General features: G+C 42.1%; 1 protein-coding gene across 1 annotated transcript; it reads left to right on the top strand.

Annotated features, from left to right (window-relative positions):
- Window positions 1-762: 762 nt before the first annotated feature.
- On the top strand, window positions 763-11,623 carry LOC135105417 (uncharacterized). The gene is made up of 14 exons (XM_064013554.1): window positions 763-901; window positions 2,241-2,298; window positions 2,382-2,483; window positions 5,047-5,271; window positions 5,365-5,568; window positions 6,405-6,571; window positions 6,927-7,052; window positions 7,342-7,507; window positions 8,002-8,243; window positions 8,474-8,658; window positions 9,349-9,588; window positions 9,880-10,058; window positions 10,791-10,956; window positions 11,300-11,623. Exons 1-14 carry the CDS (start codon window positions 763-765, stop codon window positions 11,426-11,428), a joined length of 2,328 nt encoding a protein of 775 aa, XP_063869624.1. The 3' UTR covers window positions 11,429-11,623.
- The last annotated feature ends 216 nt before the right edge of the window (window positions 11,624-11,839 follow it).

Genomic DNA, 11,839 nt, shown 5'->3' with positions numbered 1-11,839 from the left:
GTTTTTGGAATGATTATTTACTGGTTAATAAATAATTAAGGTTTTTCTGAGCTGCTTTGTTGCTTACCCCACTGTGAACCCATGGCCTAATCACTCGGTAATCTGGACTTAGTATTGTATTGAAGTGTTGTAGCTGTACCTGGTGAGTAAAGAGACTTTTGCAGCTCTAAAGTAACTCTAACAAGAAGTAAGTTAGGGCTTACAACATGTGGCATCGTGTTTGGCCACACCGAGCTGGTCACTTTCCGCTTTGACCAGGAACTGAGGACATACGAAAAGAAAAGCGACTGGAATGAGAGGCAAAGTAAAAGAACTCGCCTGGCCCTTGGCGGTGGCCGTCTGCGCGAGCGCTGTGTGGCTGGGCAAGTTCCTGAGGCACAAGGTAGACATGTGGATGCGGATGACTGTCACGTGGAATGACCAGGAGCCTAAGGTTAATGACGCAGGGGAGGAGGAAGCAAAACACGAGGAGGCACTACCGGTGACAGAGAGGAAAGTGGAGAAGTGGAAACGAAACAAATGAGTGAAGATGAGATGCAGGACAGCAGCAGAGAAGGAAAAGAAGGACAGTATAAGGAAATATCACTAAACAATGCTAAGGAGGAAGGCAAAGGACAGAGCAGGACATGCGGGGAAGGGCAGGAAAGCCAGAAGACACACGGGTAAGGTGAAGGGAGACCTGCAGCTTCCCCGCACTCCGCCAGGCCAGACGTGGGTGTGGCGAGGCGGGTGACGAGCAAGTGCTGGAGGGAAGTGCGAGTGATGGTGGTTGTAGTGGAGGCCTTCCTGCCTGAAATACCAGAAGACTGCGAGACACTCTCTCCCGTCGCATCCCCAAGAGCCCGCCACACTCCCTCCCGTCGCATCCTCAAGAGGCCGCCTGAACATGATGTAGCCTCAAGTGTGAAGGGAAATACTAAATGTAGTTATTGTATCCTATCTCTTTTTTAAATGTAGCTTTATCAAGTTAAAAACTTTCTCTTGTTTTGTCCTTATTACTGAGAGCAGCAATGACTTTAATCAATCGAGCCACAGGACTTTCCTCTGCAAAGGCAATTAATAGATTTCGGCAAGAAGAATTGCGATTAATCTTTAATTCATTGTGGCTAATAATTACATTAATCTATCACGACACAGGACAGGGGACAAAATTCATATTTCTCTACAAAGGCAAATAGTAGATCTCGGTATATTACTATTAACCCTTATACTGTAATATTTCGATGTAAGTTTGTTTGGTCTTTCTTCATGCTGGCGAAGGTGTGGTGGTGGTGAAGCCGAGTCACCTGCAAGTCACTTCTTCCATGATGTTCACTGGTCACGTCACTGCGTTCTTTTCTTCCCTGATGAGTGTTTGCCACGCTTCACAACACGCTGACTCAAACACGCAACAGTACAATAGTTTTATGATATTCTTATTTGGTCTTCACATTAATAGTAATAATGAAAGTATCTTGAAAAATTGAAGACCTCTCGTTCACTTTCTGCTAAGCACCACTCCACAATGACTCAAGCACGCGAATTTTATGGGAGTACATTACAGTTAATCATTTAATCATTACAGTAATAAACAGAATGATTAAAGACATCTCGTACACTAAGTGCCTGCCATGCTCCACTTCACACTGACCCAAACATGTAGCATTTATGGGATTACATTACTCTTATGATGATACCAATTTTTCCTTGCCTCTTTCATGTACGATAATTATCAATATTGTAAGGATGCAATGGAACTCTGGGTAATAAATATAAGATTTTCCAAGAATTACGATAATATTTGCTTTCACGTGTGATCGAACTTGGTCGTAAATAAAATCACAACATACTTTTAGTATTCTTAGTAGGAGTAATAGCAGCAGCAGCAGCAGCAGTAGTAGCAGTAGTAGTAGTAATAGTAGTAGTAGTAGTAGTAGTAGTAGTAGTAGTAGTAGTAGTAGTAGTAGTTAGTAGTAGTAGTAGTAGTAGTAGTAGTAGTAGTAGTAGTAGTAGTAGTAGTAGTAGTAATAATAATAATAATAATAATAATAATAATAATAATAATAATAATAATAGCAACAACGACAACAACAACAACAACAACAACAACAACAAAGCTGGATTCTCCTTTAAATCCACAGCTACATCCTCACAACAACAACAACAACAACAACAACAACATCAGGGTAACCACCACACCCTCCAGTAACAAAAACAAACACCGAGTGATATTTAAAACACAACGCCTATTAAACTGACAGACAAACATGAGACTGATGAATACACGAAAATTTACGAGACAAACAATCTGAAAGCAAGGCAATGAATTTTTTACCTGCCAGCTGCAGTACAAAGATTTGGGCGTCCCTCACTACTTATAAAAGATGGTCTCATATGCACAGGCTGACTTATGGTCTCTGCGGCGCCGCGGGTGAAGGCAGACCATCTCAGCTTCAGGGAATTGAAAGGGTCAAGCTTCCACAAGCACACTCGGCTATCGCGCTGTAAGTCTCCTCCTTTTGTCATGTACGAGTCTCCTCCAACTGTTTCTGTCACTTGCATCTTCCTCTGTGACTCTTATCCTTTGGAGTCCTACCGCAGTTCCATCCTTCCACCTCACTCTCTGTCTTCCCTTCGATCTTCTTCCCTCAACTCACTTTCTCCAGGCTCTTTCACTCGGTTCCTAGTCTTCTCTTCTTACTACATGACAGACTCATCTTAATTTTTATCTTAGCACTTCCGTAATGCAAGTGGACAAGTGGTTCCTAGGGTGAGTAAATGTGAGTTTGAGGGGAAGCATCTGTGCGGAAAATGTTAGGTTTGTGCATGAGGTAACTGTGAAGCTCGCGCGAGTTATGGTCATCAAATTATTCTGGCTTCTAATACTGGAAACTTGAACCTTTTTTTAAAATTTATTCCTTATGTTGAAGTATCTTCGCAAATCTATAGTCTGATGTTTTCTCGTTTTGGAACATACTACGAACTGTTTTTGATTAATATTTTCCTAGTCATGCAATTTTGTATGTCTAGTTCACGACCAGTGGACATTTTTAACTTCTTTTTAACTCCACCTGAGGCTCCGGAGGATGCCTGAGTGAAGTATCATTGCTTGTGTAGAGTAATGAGGTTCGAAGTGTCTGAAGGGCAAGAAAAGCTTGAAATATGCTTAACTTTACCAAGATGAACAATTAAACAACCATACATAGTCACAAACATTCATCATAATAATATACATGGCTATTGCGAGAGAATATTTGTTACATGGCTATTGCGAGAGAATATTTGTTAAGTCTAAGTCACGAGTCACGAGTGCGCCTCATGATTAAGACTTTGGTGAATTTATTGGCTTTGAATACCGACACGCGCACACATCTGTGGACGAACTATAATAATATAACAAACGGATATCATAAATATATTCAAATGGAAGAGTATCTTAATCATTACTAACTGAACACGTTGCCTCGACAGATAATGGAATCATGAAAGTGTGAACAATGGATAACACGTTCCTGTGTTATGAAACTTGCCCGTGCGAGCGTCTGTGGTTCATGTGGCTGTGGAGCACCGGTGTGTCCTTCAGGGCTATAGCCAAGCGGTCAGGCCGCAGCCCCACCACTGTGCGACGATGGGTGCGGCGCCTGGTGGGCCAGTACTTGCCGCCCACCACAGGGGTTCGTGCTCTCAATCAAATGAATGCCTGCAACTCTAGTTTTAATCCGATAATGACCAATTACCACATGTACTTCCCCTATAGAGTTTGTACAAATGCATACTGCTGCAACATTGACTTCTTAGAAAAATGTGTTAGAGAATACATGTCCAGGAGAATCTCTATGAGTTTTGAGAAAAATATCGTGGAGACGTGGCCCGTGTCTTTCCAGCACTACAACCTGGATCTTGTGACTCAGGCCTCTGGTTCAGGCCTGATTCATGTCAACACACTAGCCAACGGATGACACCGACTGTGTGTATGTATGTATGCAGATATTTAAGGTGTACGACGACAGTGCCTAATAAAGGGAAACAGGGTCTAACAAGGCGCGGGACAGGCGGACGCAGGACAGCGGTGGGTGAGAAGGATCAGTATGAATGAGGCAGATCGTTTTTTTTTTAAATTCGTGTGATTTAAGACCACCCTTGATGATTCGAGACAGAATTGCAATATACCAATATCATTCGTAAAGGCAGCCTCATAAAATAAACATATAGTCCTGCATTCTCCACTCTTATAGTTATTTCATTATCTTTCCCTCCCCACCACTGTCTGCTGTTGAAAATGACCAGCAGTGCGACACTCGGATGCACTGACTGGTGGACGACAGCCTTGTGTAGATAGGTAAGCTATATAAGTATTCTCACATCCAGTGCTCCCTGGCTTACAGCAATGAGATGCCAAATTTACATACATGGCTTATTAATACTGTATTAACTCAAATCATCAAAATAAACTTACTTGACTCTCGGTATGCTGTTTTTATTGATGACAGACCCTCACTGACTCGTGTGTGATTTAGCTGTGACCTTAACTTCGTAATATTTTGCGACTTGCTAAACTGCTAGTAGTTATTTTGCACGACATGTTAAATATGTGTATAGCATACCACTAATGTAACTATCATTGTCACCAGTAAGCAGAGGCAAAGCGATATATATATATAACCCATTCAGATTCGAGTCTGCGAAAGGGCACCGGTGTTTCTCTATGACCACTGGGAGTTCTGACGCCCTTTGGTTTGTGCTTCAGAATAACCTATACATTCTTTTACTTGTATGGTCGTCTTTTGTTAACACTGAGATCACTGCAATAAATTGTTTGAATGGACAAAGAAAAAAATGGAGTTAAATCTAATTTTCGTTAAACTATAAAAGTACGTACGTATCTAAGAAACTGTAGTGTGAAGAATAAGTCTTAAAAATTGTAGTCATGTAGTCATTAACAGCATGTCTGGGGCTAAAGTTAACTGCAACCACTTGTGACTGCTATTAAACTGGCAGTAACTTCTTTATACTGGAGCTAAAACACATCATACATAATATTATCATACGAACTTATTCATTTTACAGTGATTTGCTGCAAATGGCTGCTGTGACACCGCTGATCTTCCTCGGGACACTGGTCACTATGGGAGGTGCAGCCGTGCCATCTAGCGTGGCAAAATTGTATCTTTCTAGTGTCTGGGAGGAAAACTTGGCACGCGGGACGGGACAGGTAGTGCGTCGCTATCTGGAAGGGTGCTACCTTGTCCTGGTGTCTCCCCGCCCTTCACCAAGCCTCATCCTGTTGCTCAGGTAATTCTCTCTTTTTGACTTCTGTGATCTTGGCCAGTTTCCTTGACACGTTACAAAAATACAAATAAAATAAAAATGCTTTATCTTTTTCAGCATTCTATCCGACGTGGGCATGGCAACACTGAATCTGGAACTGGAAACATTGCAAGCTTCAGAGTTGCGCCACAAACACCGAAATGGAGACAAGCACGCCACGAAAAGGGAAGGCTCCTGGGAGTGGCTGTGGGGAGTTGACAAAGGCACGTGTCGAGCACTGCTCCTGGACCACACAGCGGGCGACGCAGAGTCAGCTGGCTTGTAAGCAGAGCAAGGACGAGAGATGCACCTTCCTCTTCTTTGGTTGATTCCGTGTGAGATCGCCACAGTTTCCATCGTGCTCTTCTCAGTCATGCCCATTACAAACATGTCTTCTCTCACTGCATTCATAAACCTTCTCTTGCGTCTTCCTTTCTTTCTCCTGCCGGGTAGATGCATCTCCAGCATCCTCCTCCTTACATACTATACTCCTCGTCTCTCCTACCAGCTGAATTTTAGTTAATAATTTTCTGGTAATAATTACTTTGCTTCATGTAGTCACTTACTCTCTATTTCACGTCCTCCAAAATTACACACGATCGTACATGTTCATCATTCGAAAAAGAATAGTTTATATTCAAGCATTCTGTACTATTGCGTAGTTCATTTCACGGAACAGACATGCTTGGAGCGCTTACCAGTTCCTTCACATATAGTTGGCCGGATCCAGCGTTAGTCTCTATGCGAGTGGTATCTTTACTGATGTGTGTCTTTGTCCGGAACTTGCTGACTGAGTGTTCCAGTCTGGGGACCTGCAAGGGGGCTTGCTAGTCGGGACACCCGACTAGCAAGCGCCGCACAATTAACCGTTAATGAGACAAGAATAATGATAAGTAAATAGATAAATAAGTCAAACAAGCGGATTAAATAGATAAAGAAAATAGAGAAAGAAAGAAAGAAAGGAAGAAAGGAAGGAAGGAAAGAAGGAAGGAAGGAAGGAAGGAAGGAAGGAAGGAAGGAAGGAAGGAAGGAAGGAAAGAAAGAAAGAAGGAAGGAAGGCAGGAAGAAGCTTAAATGAACATGGAGGAACAAACCATTCAGTCTGATAATAATTACAGGTTTCTGGCTTCCTCGGGACTGCCGCGCCATCCACGGACTCAGGTTGTGGTGTTCGGAGACTCGGAATACATGAGCTCGATCCTGAACCACTCTGCTCTCCGCAACTCCAGCCAGGTGTTTTATATTTCTCCCTCCACCCTGCCACCACTGTCAAGAACGAAACTAGGTGATGCGCATATCAGCTGGCGAAAGCAGTGTGTACTATGTATGCCTAAGCACCAACAGTAACAGTGGTATTATTATTATTATCATTATTATCATTATTATTATTATTATTATTATTTATTTTTTTCACCTAAGAAAGGCTCTGGCCAATGACACACACATACACACACAAAAAAAAAAGGCCTAAATAGGTACCAGTCCCTGTACTACTACTACTATTACTACTACTACTACTACTACTACTACTACTGCCAGTAGTAGTAGTAGTAATAGTAGTAGCAACAGCAGCTATTGATGTGGATAAATTGATTTTCCATGTATTTATGAATTACTAATATTAAATACTTAACGAGTAGGTATACGAGGCACGGTGGACATGTACCGTCGTTGTCTGTACTGTCACGCGGGGGAAGCCGACGTAAAACTTTTTCTCAGGTGGAATATACAAGATGGTTTACCAAAGACTTCCGATGTGTTTGATGGTAAATATCTCTTTCCCTCCCCTACGACCTCTCTCTCTCTCTCTCTCTCTCTCTCTCTCTCTCTCTCTCTCTCTCTCTCTCAATAAGCATATATATATATATATATATATATATATATATATATATATATATATATATATATATATATATATATATATATATATATATATATATATATATATTGATCGTTAGCTTGTTTGTCTCTGTCTGCCTCACGTGCATATTAACTCTCCTTACTTGAGCACTGCACTCGACAGAAGGCTATTCCATTTCGACCTCCTATTGCTAGAGACGCCTCTGGACTTCATGGGCCACAAATTCAGGATCGTAGCCAAGAACTACTTCCCTTACTTCAAGTACGATAGGGTCACCGAGCTGCCCGGCACCCTGGTGACCCCCACAGATTCCCTCGGCACGCGCATCACAGAAACCTTGGCCAAGAAGCTCAATTTCACGTAAGATTTATTTATTTTCTTTTTGAACGTATGAGGGGATCTCGACACGGGTAATAAAAAAAGAAAAAAAAAGAAAAAGGTCTTTTGAAGGTGCCACTCTCTAAAAAGATTATAGGAAAATATACACAATTAAGAGGAAAAGTTTCCTGCAACATCTTTCTTGAAAGAGTTCAAGTCATAGATAGGAGGAAATGCTTTAGCAGATAGGGAGTTCTAGTGTGTGTGTGTGTGTGTGTGTGTGAACAAGATAATTTGATTTATCAAAATTTTCTCTCATAAGAAAAAGAAAAAAATAAGGGAAGCTGCAAGAAGCCATCAGGCTTAAACGTGACTGTCCCTGTACGAAACATATTACATATTTCCTTTTATAATTTCCATCCAATAAATTCGTCTATCTTTTGAAGCTTCCTAGCAACTCAGTACTAACAACCTGATTACTGAATCTATTCTATTCATATACCACTATATTTTAAAACTAATACCTTTTGGGGCAGGTTCGAGGTGCGGGAGCCTGAGGACAACCAGTGGGGGCTGCCTGCGGGCGGAGGCAACTGGACGGGCATTGTGGGTGAGCTGCAGTACGAAAAGGCAGACTTTTGCATGGACCTCACGCTGACGCCCCAGAGAGCTGAGGTGGTGCAGTATTCAAGGGTGTTCATCGATGAGTCTGTTGTGATGCTTTCTTCAAAACCTCGGCCGCTGCCTGAGTACTTGTCTCTGGTCAGGCCGCTTGAAGGTACATGGTTTGTTTTTACTATAGATGTTCTAGAAAGTACTGACACAATGATGATAAATCGAGTGCCTGGCCACCATACCATCGTACACCATTTTTTAGGTAAATGTACACCTTCTGTAATAAAAAAAGTAGATAAATAAATAGAAAAATAAAAGAAGCTTAAGTAAATAAATAATAATGATCTGTGTACAGAAAAACAACTTCCCTCACCTCTTTCCACGAACGAACAGGGCACGTGTGGCTGGGTGTGGTGGTCAGCGTGATGGTATGGAGCGCCGGCCTGTGGGTGCTGCAGAAACTCCGCCACTGGAGGCTGGAAGGACGCACCGTGAGCTTTTCATCGTCTGTGTTCTACGGGTGGGGCTTGCTGCTGGAGGACATCCCCTACGACCCCCCCGCCAATCCCACGGGACAGGTGCGGACTGTGCTGAGGTCTCTCTTCTGTCTGTCTGTCCGTCTGTCTCGCTTTTTCTCTCCCTATTTTTCAATATAACCGAATTAAAAGAATGACAATTTCACTATGTTGAAATCGTCTCTTCATAATGTTATCAGCAAGGAAATTATATAATTCAAGTGAAAGAGCGGAACCAGCGAATCTTCTCCCACGTGGTGTAGTGAATTTTCTCCGCTTTAGTGTTCTGCTTGTCCTAAACCCAGGCGTTTTATGTAAGTCAGGCCCACTGAACAGCACAGTCTTTGTTGGTCAGATGTGAAGATACATTCAGGGAATACATCGTGCTCAGCTCTGGTTACAAATCGCTGCTCAGCGTCTCAGTCAGTAGGAGTGAATGCAGATTCGTCCAGGCTTGGTCAGTTTTTCTCGCCCAAGAGGGGCCGGAGTGTTACTGTGATCCGTTGCGACTGTCAGATTGTCACAGTGCAACGCTCCTGTTTTCTGTGACCATTTCTCATTTACCAGCTCACTCTCTCTTATTTTCCTTAATGACTTTTGATGCAACATTATGGGTGGCAATTGAATATAGTATGCATATACGAATCTACGCTTTTTGCTGATCATATGTTGCACTACAAAAATATTTCTATTCATTTAATATTTTCTGACCATTCTTTGTCATTATATATTAATACTGTTTTTTATTTCCAGGTGATGGTGATGCTGTGGCTGATCGTGTGCTTCGTGCTGTCCTCAGCCTACAGGTCGTCCCTCATCTCTCACCTGGTGGTGCAGGGAAAGTCAGCGGTCATCAACACCTTCGAGGACTTGGTGGAGCGAGGCGAGCGCGATGGGTGGACGTGGGGTACGCCGAGGATGACAGGGGCGCTCAAGACTGTCCTCAGTACCAGTCCGGATGAAACTATGCAGATGGTGTACAGCAAGATGACAGTGAGGATGCAGTACTATAACATAACTCAGTAACTTTTTTTTAGGTTTTTACTTCCGTTCCCCTTATTCTTTCTGGGCTAAGGCGACGTCACCTAACGAGGGAATTTGGTTTTGACATTTGGGAGTCGCTATCCCGAGTGGATGCCCTTCCTAACCTCAGACAGTGGCCAGGAATTTGACTCGTGTGTCTGAGGATACTATAAGCACTCTAAATGTTATCAAATTATTCACAAAAACATTTTCCTTACAAGACAAAACTAAATATCCACACTACTCATTTTCCTTCTCCAGGCGGTTCCTTTCGACGATGGCATACAGAAAGTGCTTGAGGGAGGCTTTTCCTTCATATACAGTTACTACTACAGCAGGACTCGAGTAGCTACAGATTTCACGGATGAGAAAGGCTACACCCCGATTCATATCAGCACCACCAAGTACCCGCTCTTTGCTGGCAACGCTCGTGTTTTCCGGTAAGTAGGATGACAGTATCACACACACAAAGGACAGGATTGCTGATCTCCCTCTCCTCCCGTGTTTAAAAACCACAAATCGTCCTTCGTGCGCTATATGAACAAGAGACGAGGCTTGAAAACCAACTATGTAGCACAATTGTCTTAGCACTGTTGACAGATTCGAACTGTTGAAGATCGAATCAAGCACACTAATCTGCCTAGGGACCATATTCTGAAACACTTTTGCGCCGCGCCTCGACTACATTGAAAAGACTTTATATTGTTGAAGTTACACAGATCTTTTGAAGGTGTTCTTATGGTTCTGGTGGCAGATTAAAAGGATTTCTTCATTACTGACAGGAGAAACACTCTTGAGAACACGCCTGATCATGTTTGTGGACTGAAAATAATCGTGGTGAGGGACCAAAGCATTTCTGAAGGTGTGTGTGTGTGTGTGTGTGTGTGTGTGTGTGTGTGTGTGTAGGTAGGTAGGTAGTTGGTGTGTGCCTATCTGAAGCCCGTACTCAGAAAGGTTTTGCTCTCTCCCCACGACTACTCTCAAAGACCACAGAGATGATTAGCCAGGTTCTCAAGAGTGTTCCTGCTGTTAATGTGTAAAAATCTTGTTAATCTGTCACTAGAACCATAAAGAAAAAAAAAAAACGCCCTTTAAATCTCGTGTCACTTCAACTAGAGGCTTTTGAAAGTAGCAGAGGTGTGGGGCATGGAAGTGTATTGTTTTTCCCACAGTCCCGGCGCCCCGTTCTACAGCCGCATCAGTATGGCCACACAACACCTCATAGAGAGCGGCCTGATAACCTTCTGGATGGACGACGTGATCACCCTGTACGTGCGGGAGGAGAGGCGGAGTAATGTGGAGGGAAACGTCGCGAAACAGCACACATTATTCACCTCGGTAGTGAAATTAGTCTTGTTAATAATGATAATGATAATAATAATAATAATAATAATAATAATAATAATAATAATAATAATAATAATAATAATAATAACTGAATTGACAAATGAATGCAAAATTGAATAAATAAATTGACAAATAAATACATAAACGATGAAAAGTTTAAAAACTACAAATCCCCCCAAAAAAAGATATTGATTCATGTTTCTATTTACTAGTATTATTTTCCTTTATTCCTTTTATTTTATCCTTAAACATACGTAATGGCGCTAATTTGTTTATATTTACTATGTCTGTTTTTATCTTCAAAGCATAATAGTGTTAATTTTGCCTCCTTCAGGGTGACGACGGCGAGGTGGTGCTGGGGCTGGATCACCTACAGGTCACCTACTACATGCTGTTCATTGGTCACGTCACTGCCTTCCTCTCCTTCGTGGCCGAGTGTCTGTCGCGCGCCACTACACACTGACTCAGGCTGGCACCATTTGTGGGGATTACACTTGGTTTGTGGTGATGTTGTTGGATCATCACAGTAGGGAAAAGAAAATATCTGACTGACTGACTGACTGACTGGCTGGCTGACTGACTGTATGAATCAATAGGTAAATAATTAAATATTGACAATAATTCGAGAGTTTGAAGATATCCAGTTAAGAAGCCTTTTTAAAACATCAAATAAATGACAATGACAATAGCTGGCTGGTTTGAGTATATCTCTTTCCTGATATCTTTTCTTCTTGCAGTTACTACTACTACTACTACTACTACTACTACTACTACTACTACAACTACAACTACTACTACTACTATTACTACTATTATTACTACTAACTCAAGCACTACCACCAAAACAACAATAACAAGAACAAAAACAACAAAA

Source organism: Scylla paramamosain, chromosome 12 (genome assembly GCF_035594125.1).
Source record: "Scylla paramamosain isolate STU-SP2022 chromosome 12, ASM3559412v1, whole genome shotgun sequence".
NCBI lineage: Eukaryota > Metazoa > Arthropoda > Malacostraca > Decapoda > Portunidae > Scylla > Scylla paramamosain.
The sequence above is the reverse complement of the archived record's forward strand: the minus strand, read 5'-3'. Positions and strand labels throughout refer to the sequence as shown.